Source organism: Pagrus major, chromosome 5, assembly GCF_040436345.1.
Source record: "Pagrus major chromosome 5, Pma_NU_1.0".
In the NCBI taxonomy this organism is placed as follows: domain Eukaryota; kingdom Metazoa; phylum Chordata; class Actinopteri; order Spariformes; family Sparidae; genus Pagrus; species Pagrus major.
Window position 1 is genome coordinate 13847691 of NC_133219.1, and position 20849 is coordinate 13868539.

The 20849-nt window shown below is 39.7% G+C and overlaps 1 protein-coding gene across 1 annotated transcript; it reads right to left on the reverse strand.

The window, feature by feature from the left end:
• Positions 1 to 329: 329 nt before the first annotated feature.
• Positions 330 to 11212, reverse strand: npffr1l2 (neuropeptide FF receptor 1 like 2). Its single transcript, XM_073466655.1, has 3 exons — positions 10870 to 11212; positions 2061 to 2160; positions 330 to 1257 (listed from the first exon to the last, which is right to left on the reverse strand). Exons 1-3 carry the CDS (start codon positions 11210 to 11212, stop codon positions 330 to 332), a joined length of 1371 nt encoding a protein of 456 aa, XP_073322756.1.
• Positions 11213 to 20849: the final 9637 nt, after the last annotated feature.

Genomic DNA, 20849 nt, shown 5'->3' on the forward strand with positions numbered 1-20849 from the left:
TGTTTGGACCCCCAAAGAACAACCCTTATTTGTTAGCTTGATTTTGAATTTGCTTTGCTGTCCAAGGCTTGTTTCCAATGGTAGAGGGCATTATGCTAGTCTGCAGCAAGGGAAAATAGTCCAAAAATACAATAACCCCCAAAGTATGTCTGCCACCTCTTGTGGTGTCACCTGTGCAACCTAAACAAACTGAGTTTTCAATGTGTGACCACCATTCCAAGAGGTAACCACATTACACTTCAACATCAGATCATTGGTAAATATCTCTTCCCTGGGACTATAACTCGAGTTGCTATGGCTTTGGTTAATTTCTGAGTAACACTGAACACTCAGTTATCCCACGCCTGATATACTGCAGCTGCCAGTGCACTAACCCTCATCGACTCTTCACCATTAGTTCTCTCTCTGTGCACCACCACACACCCCACCCTCGCACTCGTATTCACGCCTGCTGTGTCAGGCAATTTGCTGTCGTTATGGACTCGATTCCTAAGCCCCAAGACAAGATGGTTGTGATTCCTCATGGCATCTCTAAAGGCAGCACCTGCACAAGGCGCTTGCACAGTCCGTTCTTTCCTGGCCTGCCTGGCCGTCCTCCTCCACGACTTGCACACAGCCTGGAAGCCCCTCTTAAAGTTCTCATTGTAGTAGCCGTAGATGATGGGGTTGACGCTGGAGTTGGAGAAAGCCAGCCAGTGGGCGAAGGGGAAAATGTAACTGGTAAGCAGGTCCAGCTGATCTCTGTCCAAGCCTGCGTAGTCCGTCATCATCATGAGTGTCCAGAGGGGCAACCAGGACAGCATGAAAAGCAAAGCCACCACGATAAGCATCTTTATCACCCTGATCTTTTTCTGCGATATCGTCGGTTGACCACCTCTTCTACCGGCAACCGGACCTGTGGCGCTGGCCAGCGGCTGGTCTCTGTTTGCAACCACTGAGGAAGACAGTTTGACGCTGATGCTCAAGTACATCACTGTGATGACAGTGAGGGGCACCAGGTAGATGAGCACTAACAGGACCGCCGTGTAGACCTTGCTCATCTGAGGGTTGGTAAAGTTTTCATAGCAGGTGTACAAAGGGAATGTGTGGTTGAAGTCATCGTTGTAAACCATGTAGTGGAAAGGAACTTTGTCCACAGTCAGTGCCACAGCAGCAGGACACATGACCAGCACTGCTAGCACCCAGATCAACAGAATGGCTGCCTTGGCAACAAAGACAGTTGGCTTGGGGTGTAGAGGGTAAACTATACAGCGAAACCTGCAGCATGTGAGGAAAAAGAGCACTGCCACTGATTAGATATATGGCTAAACATACATAGATACATACATACATTCTTATTAATAACTTATATACTTACTTATGAAACATCAAATTAGTTTTCACATTAATCTTTCGTTTATATAAGAATTGATATAAATATTTAAAATATTGATGAATCCCCATCTCAAAAGAGCCAAAAAACTGTTTTAAAATGTCAAATCTTTCGTCAAGTGATTACAAAGGCTCGTAGCAAAGCAAGCAAATACTTAATATGTGACCCATGTTTGTGGCGTGGCTCCAGGGAGGCCAATGTTGGACTGAAATATCTTCTATTTATATCTAATATAATACATTTGGTACAGATGTCCATGTTGCCTCTAGGATAAATAGTATTGACTTTGGTGAGTTATTATTAGGTCATAGTTTTACTATGAATATGGGGGGAATGGATTTCATACCCTGCCACAGTCGTCTGGTTTTGCATTCCTGATAGCTTGGTTCAGGTTGGCTCTTGCTGACCTAAGGGCTGGCATGTCACCAGATTTGATTTACCGTCATTTTTGGTAACTCTTAAGTACTCTAACCCCTTACTTCTCTCAGTAGATAACCTAGTAATGTAACATGTTACTTTTTAATGACAGTAATCTTGTAACATAATTACTTTTAAAAGCAATGTTACCCAACACTGTCCGTAGGTAAGGTCCATAGGTCAAACTTAACATTGCTTGTATTCTGTCAGTTAAATAGTTTTATCATGTCATTGTCCCAGCATTAGCTATCAAACCACAACATACACTCACCTTTCAACAGCAATGGCCACCAGGGTGAAAACTGATGCAGAAACAGACACTCCCTGCACAAAGCCGCTCATCTTGCACACTGAGTTGGAGAAGGGCCAACCTGTTGGAAAAATGACAAATGCTCAAGCTAGTGGCTGAATCTCAGTGTGAATACAGTTGTCATGTTCAAGGAGACACAAAGTGAGATGCGACAGGACAAAGGACCTGTTGTGCTTCCTTTTTCCATACATGATTATCCGAGCCACAGCACAAACGATGGCTCAAGTATGCCATTTGCAGACTGTTTGAATAGAGTATCCCATTGGCAGAGAAAATGTATCTAAAGGTTGTAGAAACTTGCAAACCAAATAATACAATAACCTCCTAGTTCAACTAAACACTATGGTGCAGACGAAGCCTGAGGTACTGCTAGCATGATTACTGATTACAACAGCAGTCTATAATCAATGTAAAAAGATAAAATATTACAGTATTTAATTTCTGCACCCAGAACTCACTCCTGAGCTTCAGTAAAGCTGCAGAAATTCCCACAAAAGAAGAAGCTGCAAATTATAGTAGAGTAGAGTAGTAGAGTTCAACCCAGCAGGCTGCACAGAAGATGTCTACAGTCAGCTCAGTTTCAAGATGGACACCTAAGATTAGTGTCACCAACACCTGACCAAATGTGAGATATGGTCACAATCTGCCCTTCTGTTCCTTAATTATGGTATGGAATAATGAAAGAAAGAAAAAGGGTTTTGCAGAACACTATGAGGTTACAGTGAAGTTGACTTTGGACCTTTTGTCTATAAAATTGCATCACTTTGTCATTTTGTTTGATTGAAAGTAACCATTAACCCGCTAATTGTTATTGATGGATGCATGCTATCATGGACTAAAGGGCGGCTGTGGCTCAGGGGTAGAGCCAGCGTCTTGTTGAAGGTTGCTGGTTCGATTCCCCTGGTCTGCATGTCAAAGTGTCCTTGGGCAAGATACTGAACCCAAAAACTGCTCCTGATGTGCTGGTTGGCACCTTCCATGGCAGCCACCACCATCAGTGTATGAATGTATGAATTACTGTAAGTTGCTTTGGAAAAAAGTGTCTGCTAAATGCCCTAAATGTAAATGAACTTAGTCAGAAATGGTTGTTCAGAAATTCACAGTTCATGCTCCAAGCCTCCTCTGTATGGAGGATATATTTGGTCATAATTAAAATGAAAAGTCCAAATATAAAATTATATATGTATATATATATATATATATATATATATATATATATATATATATATATATATATATATATATATATATATATATATATATATATATATATAGCTGCTAGGAAAAATCAGGCCGTAATTAAACTTGTAAGAGGAAATTGTAAGAGCTAATTTAAATGTAAAATGAGAAATGTGAAAATGTAAAGAACATGTAAATAATTCCAGAGAGTTTCTGTGCACTAGTTTGACTTTATTTTCTCTGTTGTCCAATAATGACTTTTAGTTGATAGCCAACAGGTGCTGACTGGCATGCATTTGCTTTTACCTCATGGTGGTTATTTGTTTAGTTCATTTATTGATTAGTAAAACAGTAAAGTGTGGTCAGCTCTAGATCTTAATAGAAGGACAAACTCACCTGCTGGCAGATCTCAGCCAATCCCTAAAACAAACACACACTCTCGTCATGCATGCCATGATAAGCAAACAGCCAGAGGACCTTAAATGTTACTCTACCGCAGTCATGGCGGTTGCTTTAAGTGAGTCTGAGATTATTTATTCCACTGCACACCTGTGTTGCTTCATACCTGCGCCATCCCACTGTGCCATTCTGTTACATTTCTGTCTGTAGTAACCAACGAATGATGGACTCGATCCAATCTGTTTGGTTAATGTTTAACAAGACATCAGAGCATCAGCAGGAGAGACAGCAGTCTCATAGCGTTTATGTAAAACACAGATGAAGGACTCCTCCTGTGTCTGCACACAATAAACCCATAATAAAGGGGCAGAGAGAATACGTGTTATTCAGTAAAACAGGCTGTGAGAACACATTCTCTTCATCTTCACATCGATATATCTCCATATATCTGTGCTTATGAATATATGTGGTGTCGTGATGATTTCTCATTCATCATCTCTGCCGGTTATGTAACTTGTTTCACATCTTTTCATTATAGCTGTGCCAATCACAGTTGTGCATGTTGAAAATGATTCATTGGTTGAGTAAACATTATTGTTGCAATCTGATAGAAACATACAAGACACAAACTAAAAGCAGAACACTGTGAGCCACAGAATATTGAAACGTAGTGTCAGTTTCAGTGAACTATAGTAGGCAGCAGGGAAAGATTCAAGCAGAAGTCATTTTGTTTGTGTCAGGGACATTTTGCAGGTGTACCATGTCTCTAAATAGCTGGGGACAGTCCTGCATTTCAATGTATTTCAATGTTTTCAACCACTACCACTTATAACTCTATTCTAAGGGAAAAGGGGGGGTACTTTGAATCGAGGGGTATGGGTATGGGAGGGTTGTTTTTTTTTTGCTTACACATATTTGCATACATTATATTCAGACTCAGATGTTTTGTGTTTTCTCTATGTGATTTTAAAAAGGAGAAACAAGCTTTAGTCTAACCCAATACAGACTTGACCTGACATCTCTCTGACAGTATGAACAGACAACAAATATAATATGCATATTAATGGTAGGGATTATTGCAGGGCTGCTGTTTTGAATTGCATTAAATCAGATTGTGCATATATAAACTGTTACTGTTATATAAACTGTTACCTCGTTACCTCAATATAATTGATTGTGACACATTAAAGGATACGTTCGCTCCCCCAAAACAAAGAAAGTTAGGTGCAGTTTTGTAGTCAACCAAATATTTTTGGAGCTTCACAGCAAAACAGTGCTGAAGCGATCTCCTAAACAACCGAAGTAGATGGGGACTTGTTTTAAAACGTTTTTTTTTTAAGTCTCCATCTACTTCAGTTGTTTAGGAGAATGCTGCAATGCTGTTTTGCTCTGAACAATGTTGTGTGGACTAAGACAGTTGACTTTCCATCGGCATGGGGGTGAGTAGATAATGACAAAATTTTCATTTTTGGGTGAACTTATCCTTTAAACAAACAAGAACTATATGAAGCAGTTAAATGTACATAGCTCAGATACAATATTGAAATGATACGTACAAGCCGAGCACAGATACTTCATCAGAAAGCAAAAAAGAAGCTTATCATAACTCATAAAAGTCCATAATGGACTCAGGATGTGACTAACACTGTCAACTTTTCACCCATTCTTCTCATCCTTTTCATGTATGACCTTCTATCTAAACACATTTCTGGTTCTCACATTTTTGACAGAACTGTTGAGGTTACCTTCATGTTTCTTTTTCTTTTTCAAATAAATAACAAAACAAAACTGAACTCATCAATAAAGCCATCATAAAAGGCTCAGCTCCTGTTAAGTAGCTCCTGATTCCTTTATGTGGTCCAAGACGTGATTAAGAGTTGGCTGCTCTTTCATTCATAATGTGTTAGAAAAAAAAGAAAAACAACATTTCTTTCAACATTGTTTCCACAGGTGCATCCCACTTCAACTAAATTGCATCCACATTTCCCTCACTTGCGTCTTTGTGTGTTTTTCCATTCCCCTCACTTGTTTCTCTGCCTCGCTCCGCCTGCACCTCAGCCCCTTGTTAGTTTACTTTGTATTTAAGTCCCGTCAGTTTTTTAGTCATTGGTGAGTCATCTGTTCAGATTCTTGATCCTGCTATTGATTTGTGTTGTGGTTGCCTGTTCGTCTTGTGTCCTCTATGTTTTTCTTTATAAGGAATAATATCTGGCTGTGTAACTGTTCACCAGCTACTCTCCAATGGTGTCTGGCTGACATTTGGAGCTGGACAGGTGGCGTACAGTGGGTTTATCTGAGTTTTTCATTTAAACCGCTTTCTGCTGCCGTTTGAAACAACACTGAAGAGTGGTGAGAGTGAATCATAACGGTATCTCCCTGGACACGCTGTGTCCACACACACAGAGTTGCTCATGCAGCACTGCCACTGTGAGCACAATATAACGATATGATAATCAACAGGTAATTTTCACTGTAGGCTAGTGACCAACTGTCAAAAAGGGCTTTAGTTTTTGAGATACCCCTACCAGAGGTAGAACAAAACCTAACAATGTTTTTCCTCTTCTCTAAGATCTCCCATATATGAAATGGGTTCTTAGGTTAAAATATTTTACTGCAAACATTGTTAAATTGATACATATTGTTATACACCCCAAACCTAAAAAAAGAACAAAAATATAGCCTGGTCGTATGGGAGTTAAGACATATAAACTTATGTAGATTAATAACACAAGCTCTGACAGCTTTGAAACTTGACATAATTGTGGTATGCCACAGCTCATCAAGGAGAATGGCCGTTCTTGGTGCAAGAACGGCCATTCTCCTTTTTCTTTTGGCCATACAGGAGGAGGGCATATTTTCTTGCCACAGGCAAAGCTTCTTCTAGGCTTCCAGACAGTCCAAACTTGGCCATTTCCTTTAAGTCAGTCAGATGTGTCTTCAGTCTTGTGAAAGCAGTGGTCTTTCCAATTCTGTACAAGCTGCTTGTGGTATCGCAACCCGTGAGGGCGTGGCATGCAGGTAAACACTCACAAAGAGCTGCTCCAAGACTCTGAGCAATTGAACAAACTGGGACAAATCTTTCCTTTAGGCCATGTCCAGAATGCATGAACACTTGTGAGGATCCAAACATCCCTTTGCTTGAATAGTACACAGGCAAAACCAGTACATCTGTATCATCACATTTGACAATGAGACGAGAAAAGGACTCCGCAAGGTGTATTGCATGTAACACCAGTCTTGTGTCAGCCTCCTCCTGGTCACCGTAAATCTGTCAAACAGTCAACACCTGACTTGCTAACCCTCTTGACCTCCTCACCATTTTCAAAGCCACCTGCCAATATGACTGTGTTCTCTGAAGAGATTCTCTCTGGCCCAGCACTAGTGATGTAGTTGCTGACAAAGCTACATAGTTAGCCTTGTTCCCACTGATCCTCAGGTATTTCCTGTAGTTTGGAACACTTGCTTGTCCTGTGATAGTATGTGTCCGCCTGCTGGTTTGGATAGTGCCTCTTCTTTGCCTTTCAAGGTCTTTGACTGAGTGTTGATGATCATATCTGACACTCAAACACTAAAACAACACAGCTGATGCCTTCCTTTCCCATTAACATTGTGATCTTATTCCAGATACATTCACCAAGGTCATTGAATGTCTGAAAGCTTGAATCATGGAGACTCTGCAGAAGAGCCATGCCATTGATGAGATATGCTGATGGTTCTTTAACACTGGGCAGCTGCTGTGTCTCTTCAACGACAGACTCCAGTTTCTTAGCAAGGTCAGCTTTTGTGGTCTTCCTCATGCTTCCATCATCATAAAACAAAGATGGTGCGACAGCAGCGAGTTTGTGAGGCATCACAGTGTCCATGGACACCTCTCTTTGTTTGACAGATCTTTACAGTGACCAGGAGGAGGCTGACACAAGACTGGTGTTACATGCAATACACCTTGCGGAGTCCTTTTCTCGTCTCATTGTCAAATGTGATGATACAGATGTACTGGTTTTGCTTGTGTACTATTCAAGCAAAGGGATGTTTGGATCCTCACAAGTGTTCATGCATTCTGGACATGGCCTAAAGGAAAGATTTGTCCCAGTTTGTTCAATTGCTCAGAGTCTTTGAGCAGCTCTTTGTGAGTGTTTACCTGCATGCCACGCCCTCACGGGTTGCGATATCACAAGCAGCTTGTACAGAATTGGAAAGACCACTGCTTTCACAAGACTGAAGACCCATCTGACTGACTTAAAGGAAATGGCCAAGTTTGGACTGTCTGGAAGCCTAGACGAAGCTTTGCCTGTGGCAAGAAAATATGCCCTCCTCCTGTATGGCCAAAAGAAAACGGAGAATGGCCATCCTTGCACCAACCTAGATGAGCTGAGGTACACACTAGCATCTACCACAGATTCTTCAGCAGCAAATCTACCCCCAACAGAGGATGCCTTCAAGCAACATGTATTAAGAGCCTTATACCAAACAGCAGTTTGGCGTCACAGCCATCAGGCCAAGCCTCATCTCTGGAACCCAGTTGGTAGAGGATGGAGGCTCAGACAGGATGGGTCCATTGAACCTATCATGTTCCAGAAGGCACCAGCACCTAAAGAAGTTCGAGACATCACCCATCTGTACTGTAAAGATGGAAAATGCAATGAAACCAGCAAATGCCAGTGTCTTTCAGTGGGCTTGACTTGCACTGAGTTTTGCTCTTGCTCTTTCCCAGACTGCCCAAATATGACCTACTTTGTCACTGATGATAATGCAGATGAGTGACAGGGATGGCTACCAAAAACAGCCCATGAAGAACACCAGCCAAAGAGCTGGGGAGTTTAACGTGAGGAGAGGGCTCATTCCTCCTCAGAGTGTTTTGTTTGATGAACATTTGTTTGATTTGAGACAGTATTTTAATTTTTACTGTGTGAAGTTAAGTTATAGTTTTATTAAAAAGATCATCAAGGCCAAACTACAATCCTGTCACCTTGTCTCCTTTGTGTGCTATGCTGAGCTGTAAGCCCCATCCCCCGGTGATGTCAAACGGTACAGTACAGTACATTGCTATGCAATGCAACATATTCTTTTATTTGGGACAGTTTATATATTTAGTGATGAATGATTATGCATACTATTTACATATTTGGCATTGCTGGATTCAGCACAACCATGTGTCAATGTTTCACTTTCTTTCATTTGGGACACCTCATACATTTAGTGATGTGACATGCTCACTATGCATGCTATAGTCACATATTTGGTATCACTGGATTCAGTACAACCCCATCTTTCCATCATATGTGTTTCTATGACAATCCCTGGCCAAGCAACTACAAATTAAATGAGAACATTCTGCATAGATATTCATTTTTTGTAGGTCCCCTTATTTTAGGCAAGTGTTTATAGGTCTCTATATGTTACACACATCAAGATATTCACATCCAGTTTTTTCTAATAGGTAAATCAACTTCCTGATCACAATTATGTCAAGTTTCAAAGCTGTCAGAGCTTGTGTTATTAGTCTACATAAGTTTATATGTCTTAACTCCCATACGACCAGGCTATATTTTTGTTCTTTTTTTAGGTTTGGGGTGTATAACAATATGTATCAATTTAACAATGTTTGCAGTAAAATATTTTAACCTAAGAACCCATTTCATATATGGGAGACCTTAGAGAAGAGGAAAAACATTGTTAGGTTTTGTATCTCAAATTTTGGGGGGCATTGTCACTAGCCTACTGTGAGCCGCGCTGCTTATGGTGCGTTCAATTGACCTCCGACACAGAAAAGTGCTATGGAACAGCCGCACGGAAACTTTTGCAGGATCTGCGTAGTCAGAGCTTGCTGGCATAAACACGGATGACATCACAGTAGTATGGCGGCGCACACAGTGAACAGCTACTTTTTACCTAATTATCACATTTTTACTTCATATAGTGTGTGTTTGTGAAACGTGCAGTAAATACAACTTGTAATAGAAGTCTTTGAGAGTATGTGTTAGGAGTCGACTCCTGTCTTTTTTTAAAGTGCCCTCAGCTGTTATATCAGCTTCTGGAGTTGCTGTTAAGTTTGCAGCCTTGCCATTCAAACACCCGATGATTCTCTGTGGGTCTGCTCTGTAAGTGACCCCTTTTACATTATACATAATCACTTCGTAAATATATGACTTTGTTTTGTCTTTGCCTCACAGAAAATGTGACATTAATTAGTTGAAACCAACAGAGAAACAGTTTATACATAGGTGGCACAGGCACAGTGACTGCTGTTTGTACTCCACACCAACATGGTCATGAAGGCTGTTGAGGTAAATCAATAAAGCTGATAAGGTTAAAATATTAAATATATCATACAGTACATTTCTAAACAAGTTTTTTAATTTGAGTAAAAAATACTAAAATTAACAGTAATTTTACTTTAGTACAATATTCTAGTACTCTTTTCATCTCTGGTAATACGCCAGTTTAAAGCCAGGGCTTTGTTCTATTTACATTCACCACATGAGGCAAAGCAGGCCATCAGTCTGGGCACTGAATATAAGGTGCAGGCTTCAGTTGTACATACCCTGATGTGTTCACTGTTATCACATCAAGTCTGCGAGTGGGTGAGGCTGCAAGTCAAATATAAGCCGCTGATAGACAGCCCTAAAGACTACAATTACAAAATCGATTTGATAACCTCTATAATCTTTTCTTCTACATATTTCTGTTTCATGGTGTGGTTTAACATTATTTCTGGCCTACAGGTAACATTTCAATAAAGTAAGCCCTCATGAATTTATAATCTGTACGATCTGTCAGATCGAGGTGTTTTGTTAAATTAAATGCGATTAAATAGGTTTTGCCAAAAAAATTAAAATGACCCCCGCCTGTCAAAATGAAGGACAAGGAGAAAGTCTGTCAGCCTCTGACTGTATGACCATGCTACTGTAACTTGATTTGCATTTTCTTTTACATCATAATGGTGAAAACCAAAAGAGGCCTGACTAACATGCATGCAGTAGAATCATAGCTGGAAGCGACCTGTTTGCACCGCTGTAACGCAGCAATCATGAGTATCAAATTAAAGCGGTTCAAACACTGATATCTTACCAAAATATCTAGCATCACTCTGGTCAAGAGTCTTCAAAACAAGAAGAGAGGACCAACTTTAGGGCAACACACTTTAACAATAACCTGTTATTGCACAGAGGAGGACTTAAGACAAGGTGATCACCTGTGATGAGGTTGTCCACCAGTGTTGTAGGGACGCAGAAGATGCCCACCAGTAGGTCACTGATTGCCAGGTTAAGGATGAAGAGGTTGGTGACTGTGCGCATACGGCGGTTTTCCGCTACGATGAGACACACCAGGGTGTTTCCCACGATACATAGCAGGAAGATGAAGAAGTAGGCTATGATGTAGCTGGAGGCCACATACAGAGAGTGCTGATAATAGGGGGAAAAGGTAATTTTGGTGAAGTTTTCAGAGAAATATAGGCTGGTGTTCATAACAGCTGCTGTGGTGGCTGATCCCTCCAGCTCCATCCCTTCCTTGGCCGTGCTGTCCTGTATCTCCATCCTCTGAATGCACCAACACTGCAGGAGAAACCAAACAGCGAGAGTGAGAGAGCTCATTTAGAATTCAGTTTGAAACAAACAGTATCAAAAATATCACCTGATTCCTGTGATACATGTGAAACAAAAATAACACACGATGTCTCATCTGGAAAATTTGTATTGTTGTGTACGCTGACCCTTCGCTTAATTCTTCTCCCATGTAGCAATTATCCAATCATAGCTTAAAACCTGTAACCCTAACAGCTTGTCAAGCTCTGGGTTGCTACAAAATGCGTGGCATGAGGCTCTGTATCCACATAGCATTTTTTTCTGAGCACCTGCATCTTTTTTCAATTGAAATCCCAATGAGGAGCAAGCGTCTGTAGCAGCAGGCGGCTGTCCAGAGAAAATGTGCAGTGCCCAGTGTCTTTTTTTGCAGCTGCTCTGAGCACTTCGAGTTGAAAATCTCTCAACTTTTCAGAAAGGTGCTGGCGACTTCACCGCTGATCTTTTTCCTGGCCTAGGCAATAATATTAAAGGTGCTTTTTGTAAGAAAAGTAGATTTTTGGGTCTCATTCCCAACTCGTCAAATACTGATGCTTTCGGATTGGGGGATGAGTCGGCCGCCATCCCAAAGCGTCAGTTTTTGACGAGTTGGGTTTTAAACTACACTGCTGCGCTTGAAACCTGATTTATAATTGGAAATCTGCTGCTAAGCCGAGATAGTTTCTAGTAAGATGGAGAGATCTTTATTAGTACTGAACAAGATTAAAGACTGGCCTGACTTTCTCATTGGCCTGCAGTTTTTTTGATGCATGCAAATTAACAGAATTGCAAATGACATTTAGTGGCAGAGAAACTAATAATAAGCTGTGAAAGCTGATTTCATTCAAGTTGAGAATGATCAGGCAATCACAGAGGAAGGTTGTGTAGAACTTAATGTGTGCAAATAACATAAATAGTGCCATATGTGTGATGTTGTTTAACCTCACAAGCAACTGAGAGTAATTGAAAATGTCAGATTCCTAAAACGATGCGTTGTGAAGTTTAGTCTGCCATGCCACTATGAGTGTGAAAAACACAGGAATTGTCACATATTCAGTATATGTTTACGCGAGCATAGATAGATTCACATCTCACACAGATTACTAAAAATGGCTTGGCTTGACTCGGCACGGCAGTCCAGGGCAGCAGAGATTTGCTTTTCCATTACAACAGGGCTACCTGCTTGAAGGTGTGTTTTTTAACTGATGACACGCTTGTCTTGAGTAGTGTTTAGAGGAACAGCTGTGATTGCTCCATCTCCCTGCAGTACTGTTGAAGAACACATGCAGACAAAGCTCTGCTAATTCGATGACAAACATATTTATTTCGTTAAAAAATTCTCCATTATTTATATATGCATACGAACTCGGATACACCGGGATCAGTGAACAAGGGATGAACACAGTCTGATAATCTGACTCAATTAACACTGCATAATATTGTTACCAAACCTCTGAAGATAATGATGTCATGGTTTGGGTTCTTTGGTTTGTTCATCTTCTGTTTTATTTTGTGGTTTTATCCCTTTGTGTCTTGTTTCTACTTCCTTCTCCCAGTGTTATAATGTATGCCGCTAATATACTGCTGTTTTCTGATCATTTACTAACTTGAAGGCGTAATGATGATGACTGATACAGATATCAGAGGAGATGACAGCAGTCAGCCGAAATGCTGTGTTCATCAGGCAGATTGTTTGATTTGACTGGATTTCAGGGCTGCAGCTTCAAGAGGATCTGTTAGACTGATGACAAACCCCAATTGTTAACTAGTGGCAAATGCCAACCCATGTGGAGAGCAAATGCTGCCAGCTAAAGCCAGAAGCATGTATTGACACATGGAGCGTCTATGCCTGGGGCAAAGTGTGTTTAACAGAGTGAGACAACTCGTGTGCATGAAGCACCATGGCGATGCAAATACACACAGCTGACACACTGCCTGTCTCTCAGAGCAAGGGTTCCTGAGGGCTGGCTAAAAATTGATAAATCTATTTGCTTTGATTGGTGGGTTTCTTACAGGATTTCTGATCACCATGGCAAATATATTTGCTTCATCCCTGATAATCTATGTCCTTGGACACCCCTATTCGAACAGGAAAGTTTGAGGGCCTGTCCAGAGCTGGTGCCTGATCATGAACCAGTTCTTTGCCTTTGGACAGCCAAAAAATGGCCCCCAGCCAGGAAACCTGGTTTAAGGATGGCACCAACAATTTGCTGGCCAGCAAAACCAACTCAACTTTTGTGTAACCATTTTGTAGTGTCTTACTCTGCCTTCAGAAGAAAAACCAAAGCTTCAGTATGGATGTGAAATTGAAGCCGCAGTCATCCAACGAGGACACAAACTGTCTCCTTGCAGTGTGAAGTTAGGAATTGACTAGAGTGAGCTTTAAGAACAAGAATAGTGTACAAGCAGATACAGCAGGATATCGAGAAAGGCTCAGTAACAAACTCAAGAAACTGAAAAGGAGTACGAGGACCCAAGGAAGGACGCTGGTCGCAATGGTCGGCCACAGAGAAATAAAAAATTCAACATTCCTGAACTGACTGAACTAAGCAACAGCAATACTTGAAGCAATGCTGGATGATACGCTGATGCAAAGATTCACTGTTCCTGATACAACTGTAAACATAATCAGGGAAGATACAGTACATGTTCTGACTTTGCACTACACTACGTTTGGCACATTTCAATTTCACTGAAAAGCAATGTCACTCATATATTCACGATACTGGTCGTCCAGTTTCATTTCCCAGGACAGTTTGATTGTCAGCTCATTACTGTGGTGTGCTTCCTCTGTGTAGGAATATTTAAAAGCCAAATTAGATTGCTGTCCTAATCTCTCTTCATTATTATTTACTACATTAGGGACTTTTTGTCAGTTGACTGCATTTTTTATGAGCTCATTATATCAGCTCATGTTGTAAGAAACCCAGCATCAAGAGCTAATTCAGTTGTCTCGTTAATAACAAATCTAATAATAAGGATTGAGAGTATCAGTTTGGTCTTCATTCTTTGTTCTTGCATTCAGCTTGACATGTGTCATTGTATGGCTTGCTGCTGAACATCAAAGAAGACCAAAATGACTGAAACAACTGAGGAATCCATTACAGGGCAATAGACTAGTCTGCTTAATGTGGTGGATTTCAATTTGTGTGCCTTTATGCCAATAATATCTGAAAACAATCACAATTACAAACACTGTATTTGCATGCAATTTAAATGATTTATATGATGAAGATTATGCTCTTAATGACTGACTTCCTTGACCAAATGAAATGAATGTAAATAAAAAGATACCTTTCTATAAAGCAACAGTGCTATATCACAAAACAGCCAAAAACTCTTCATCTTCAGATCAGAGTGATCAATACATTTCAAGTGACCTCATTATGAGCCTCATGACATGGATGTTTCCAATTCACTACCACAACACCATCTATGAATATCTTACCCATATCAATATTTAAAGGTATGTGACGTTAATTTAGAAGGAATATAAAGGCTACATTTTATTTTTCAACCAATTTTATGGAAGTTAGCTACACAGACATACAGCATCTGGCCATGAAAACACAGTTGTTCACATACATGCTGGCTTTATGCTGTTGATACTAATCTGATTATGCAGAATGTTGTGTCTGTGCATGACTGCTAATGATATAATGATCAGAGATATCTGACTGATTTACTTAAATCTATGTTAACTGGGGGGAAATTTGATGTAAAGTAGGAGGCTATAAAACATCCTGCTACGCTGTAGGATAATGCTAATGCAAAAACATGTGATGAGTTTCAAGATTTCATACCTTCAAAAAGTGCAGTTCAACACTACAACTTAATGCTGCTCTGTCAATGTTTGGACTTACATACTCTACCTGAACTAAATGCTAACATCCTTAGGAACCGTGAATGTCTGTACAACATTTTGTGCCAATCCAGCTGGTAGACGTTGAGATATTTCACCGGATAAGTGAAAACTCCAAAGATTTGATGACATGTGATTGTGGGCTACACAAGAAAACCCATGAACTTGTCATATGATTTGGGACTGTTCTGGTGATGAGCTGTTTAACATTAAATTCCTCGAGCACTGAATTCACCGGTTCACAGATAAGGCAGATGTATCGGCCCCGTGTCCAATTAAATAAGAGAGGATCCATTTTTCTTTTTTTATGACCTTTTCCCATTAAACACTGTTGCAAAATGAGTTTGTGTCAGATTTTGTGCAATATGCAATGTGTTTTTGTACCATGCCTGTTGATATTCATGCAATACCTCCCACAGGTTTCCACCCAAAGGCATGAAGCATGAGATTAATTGCAGATCACTCTTGGGAACTTAGAAATGTCAAACTCAGGAGGAAAAAGGGCAAGCATGACATTACTGGGCAATAGATGTATACCCTTTAAAGACATAATAAGTAACATTTTCACATTTAAATCTTAAACCAACTAGAAATCTTTATTTTGTTGAGATGTGTACTTATAGTTTCACAAATGTTTCGAACAACATTCAAACCAGGAAAAATCACTAATTGAATTCAAGGTAACAGTGTGTTTCACTTGGTTGCCTGTCACTTCATTTTAAAGCCAATATTTTAAACACCTTCCCCCCAGAGACCCCTAGGGGGTGTAGATCTTTGTCACACTTTTCAAGCCTGAAACAGCAAATACAATTCCCAGACGATGACTGATTGTAATGATTTGCTTTAGTCTTAAGGGTATGACAATTGATAGAAATCATAATCCATAATTTGAGCCATTTGGTCCAAAAAAATTTGATCCGCATGATTAAATTATTTTAAAAATTGATGAAAAATGATAATAGAAGGGTCATCATTTAAGTGTTGACGTTGAACCTTTTGCAGAGCCAATTGGACAGTTTCATCAACAGCATAAAGGGCGATATGGCCTTTAAAAAGTATGGTATTATTTTTGGGCTATATCCCGATACACAATGCATATCTCGATACTCTGAAATCTCCTGAAAAGCACTCCATGCATGCTAGTGGGCAACAAAATCAACTATCACAACATTTTTCACCAAATACCACAATATAGATGACTTGGACAATATTGTAGGGATGATTATTGGTACTTTCACAAAATATTAACACAACATCTTTGATAATGAAATCAGTAATGTGGATATAATGATTAGGTGGGTAAAGCCAAGTATTCGATCAGTACACCACCTGGTAAGTTCAGAAAATTACATTGCTTTACTGTAATGCACCCTTTAACATCAGGACAAGACAACAAAAGCAGTGCTCAGCTCCAACAATAGACCCTTTTCAAGACAAACTTCTCAAGGTTTTGACCTTGCAAGGCAGGAAAAGCATTGTGGGGCATATAACATTAACAATGGTTCAGTAAGTGTCAACCTAAGCTTTGTCAGTAAGTCAGCATGCACAATATCAATGCACAAATAGTTCATCATTAAATTAGCTTTAATATTTTACACAAGTTTAATGTAACATATCGTGCACTGCACATTCATTTTGTTTATTTGGTTGAAAAAACTTCAAAACATCACTTTTATACCTTCTGGTCCCCCTGCCTTTAACGTTTGATCAATACAACAATGTCTGACAGAAAATTGTAATCTTACAGTTGCCTTACAGATACAGTACACAGGGGAGCTGCTCCTTTGTTATCCATTCATGAAACTGCTGGAACACAATGACAGCAGCTGCTGCGGTTTTGCTGAGATATGAAATAGAATAGAGATAGAAAATCCTGTGATGCACAGCTGTAAGCCCTATGTTCATGTAAAAGTCATCTGGATGTAAATGATCACAAACAAAAGAATTTATAGGCCTTTTAAATCAGAAACATCAGCGCTAACCTCACAACATCTCATTTTCCAGCACAGGGAGACAGCCGTCTATGGTAACTCATTGACATACATGGGATACTAGCAGTCCAAGGTTAGGCCATGATGAATTGAGATCGCATTCTCACGAACATCTGCATCGACATCTTTTCAGATACAAAACAACCTGTTGAACCTAGTGTACCTGTTCATCTGTGTGCACCTGAGTGTTCACATACTCAGGACTATTGTATGCCCTTGAGACTTCAAACTATACAGCTTATAGTTCAGCTGTAAAGCACCTTTTTTCTTATTATCAGTTGTTTGGGTCAGACTTTCAGCTGCTATCTGTGTAAACTTAAACAGATATGTATATATCTTTTTGGGGTGAGCCTAAAATATGGCTAAAATATGTCTTGCTGTCAGTACGCTTAGCAGTACAATGCTCTGCTTCCCTGTCGGTGCCACAAGCTGCCTCACCACACAGGAGGAGAGCTGACAGTCACCTACTGCAGGCAACACACTAAAGAGGGCCACTAGTCACTAAGTACCACCTGCAGTACCCCACATCAAAAGACCTGAACTATCACTTTAAAGTCTACTTATAGGAGTGCAATTGCATCTGTGATAAAAAGCTGTGTGGAGCGTTTTGTGGCTCTAGAGGGAGCGGTGGAAAATGGACTCATAATGGCTCAGTCACCCTAACAACAGACTCAAGACTGGACGGATGGACGGATGGATGGATGAATAGGGTACTGCTTTAAAGGGCTACAGAGCACCCCTCCAACAAATTACAGCACTTAGCCTCACTGTTTCATTTTAAAGTCAGTGTGTATTAGCAGTAGCAGTGACACACCAAACATTTAAAACAATATTTCATATAATATAATTATATATAAATAAAGTGTGTTATTATTATTGTTATTATTATTATTATTATTATTATTATTATTATTATTATTATTATTATTATTATTATCGGCATCTTTGTGTTTATTTTTAACGTCAGGGACATTAGCCACAGCCTAAAATGATATTTTTTAACACAATAACTTCAAAAAAGGGATAAATATATGATACTGTAGGAGAAAATACAGCGCAGACCTTTCACTGGAGCTGGAATAGTCTGAGCCATTGTTTTCACTCTATTTGTGGTTTTGTTGAAAGAAAAGGGAGCTGACAGCTTCAACAAATGGATGCTGGAAAACTACTGTTGAGAAAGCTCAACCCGGTCTATATCTCCCTGCCGTGAACTTATGGTTTCCTTCTCGGGGAAAAAGCGTGTCCGTCTGTGTAGCAGTAACGTTACAAGACAAACGCAAGTTGAGTCAACACACTGCGGGTGATAAAGGCTGCGAACCAAGTGTGTTTGCGTGAGCATTTTGCCGACACGCAGGTTTAAGTTGTGTGAAAGTGACTCACCTGTTCTGCTCCAGGTGCGCTGTGATGCCAAATGCTGATAAATGAGCCCGACCAAAATGCGACAGGTGTTCTGTGTCGTCCGCGGATTTCCAGATAGACTACTAGTTTTGGTGATGACACGAAAGATGTAGTTAAAAGTTAGAATGTGATAAAAGAAGCGAATCCTGAATTGACAGTGAGGACCGACTGCCACAGACTCTGCACACCGACTGACTGTGAGCGCAGGGACACCTGGAGCCGCTGCAACATGATGTGTGGACCACTGACAGGCTGCAGACAACACTCAGTGCTCCAGGGCTTTCCACACGGATATTATTTATTCACGTGTTCATGCATGTATGTATGTTTGTTTTATTTATTTCAAATGTGTTTATTCAAAACCAGAATTTTAATATTTACTTTTTATTATTTATTTTTTCCATAACTGCCAACTGTAAATCTTGAAGCAACATTATGTAACTTTTCTTTCTTTTCTTTTCTTTTCTTTTTACCTTAAAATAACGTAATAATTTCTGTCTCAGCCACTCCGCCCCTCTGTCACTTGTTTCTGCACTGTGTAACTTCAGTGAGAGGGAAGGATTATAGCGTCACATACGTTTTTACCTCCAGATACAAGTTTTCAAGGCCTAACACTGTTATGACGTAATGAGTTTTGTTTGACCTTAGAAACCTGCAAATCAAAACTACTGTTGCATGATAAAATGGCCAAATACATAAAGCTGTGTTTGTGTGATTAAAAAGAAGCTGAATGCCATACAACAACACCGCCACTGAACAGTATGGTTACATCCTAGTCCCTCAAGGTCATTGTGTCCATTTTGAATAGCGTGAGGGTCTGTATAAATACAGGTGACGTTAAGAAAAATTTCATGAATCTTCAGCTACTTGAAAACCAGCTGGAAAGACTCATTTAAAAAAATGTGTATGTTGGTTGGTTGCACAAAATTGACTTCCAGCACATCAAACCACAGTATTGGATGGAATGCCATGACAGCTGGTGCAGATATCCATGGCCTTCTCACTCCGTTAATCTTCTGATTTTTTTTTCTAATGCCCCCTTAGCTTGACATTTTATGTTGTCAGTGAAATGACTCAAAAAAAAAACATCCCTAAAACATTAACTTTATGTATTTAAATCACACATGACATTTTCCATCTAATCCTATTACATAAGTTCTACATAAGGATTATTATTTAATGCAAAGTATTTCTGTCACATTGAGTCACTGTGAATAAATTAAAATAACTTAAACTGAGTTAATGTAATTTTATACATAAAAGAAATCCAGGTGTAATTCCATGGAAATTGTATGTGATTGAAATATGTAAAGTCAATGTTTTAGGGATTTTTTTTTTTTTGAGTCAATAAAGAAACATTTCACTGACAGAATGAGGTATTCTGTATTCAGATGATCATTTTCTCTCTTGTTCAAAATTATAAGGCCTTCAACAAATTCAAATTCTTCTTCATCTGCACAGTAAAAGTACACAGTCTGCCATGATGAATAACTGCTTCAGCAGCTCATCTTCACTTCCATATTTCTAGTTTCTCTCCTCTTCACAGTTTGTGAGGTTAAAGGTAGCACAAGGACCTCTGACAGCTCTTCATCTTTTGTCTGTAAAAAACTATTATTACAAAGAGAGGCCTTGCTCCTAGTTATTTAGAGTTAGATCTAGGAATTTAGCATGAAATATTCTGCATTCAGAACTTTCTCTATTGTTCAGAATCACATGATGGTATACCTTCAGTATAGAGAAATTCTTTCTTTGGCACAGTAAAAGTACAAAGTATGCTTTAATGGCTGCAGCGTTGCTATAATGGCTTGTCTTGGATTAATAGAACATCTTTGCTGCTTCTGTCCTCTCCCCTTTGGAGAAACACGATGCGTTAACAGTGAAGAACAACATGAATTGATGGTTTCAAGACTTGTGCTTGTGTGCTGTCTGGATTTGTAAGGTCTATACTGCGGGGCACTGCCAGGTACGTTCAATTTAATCAGGTTGGAGCTGTCAATGTAAAAAATAACTGCTTGTTAGAGCCAGTCAAACAGGAATTTTGGACACTTAGCTGCAAGGTTATCATTGAGTTAGTATTTATGGTAATCAGCTCATAACCACCACAGCCTTATTGCCAGACAATCTCCATCAGTCATCAGAAGACATGTTCATGTGAAACATATAATAATGTATTAAGATGTAGATGTTTACCAAGATATTCAAGGAGCAAAACAGGGTGGAGTATAGTTGAGACATAAAGCATAGTGTTCTCTGTTAGACAGAGGTGAGGACGGTGTTCGACAGAGTTTTTGCGTCTGATCTTGTGACAATGAAGTGATTTTGTCTGCCTAGAACAGTGGTTCTCAACCTGTTTTGGGCCGGC

Bases quoted from the DNA above. Each gene is read 5' to 3' on its own strand.
- npffr1l2 (XM_073466655.1), bottom strand. From the start codon at position 11,212: ATGGAGATACAGGACAGCACGGCCAAGGAAGGGATGGAGCTGGAGGGA. The intron at 2,161-10,869 runs GTGATCACCTTG...TTTTTCCAACAG, and splicing joins GGTGGACAACCTCATCACAG to GTTGGCCCTTCTCCAACTCA. The intron at 1,258-2,060 runs GTGAGTGTATGT...CACATGCTGCAG, and splicing joins GTGGCCATTGCTGTTGAAAG to GTTTCGCTGTATAGTTTACC.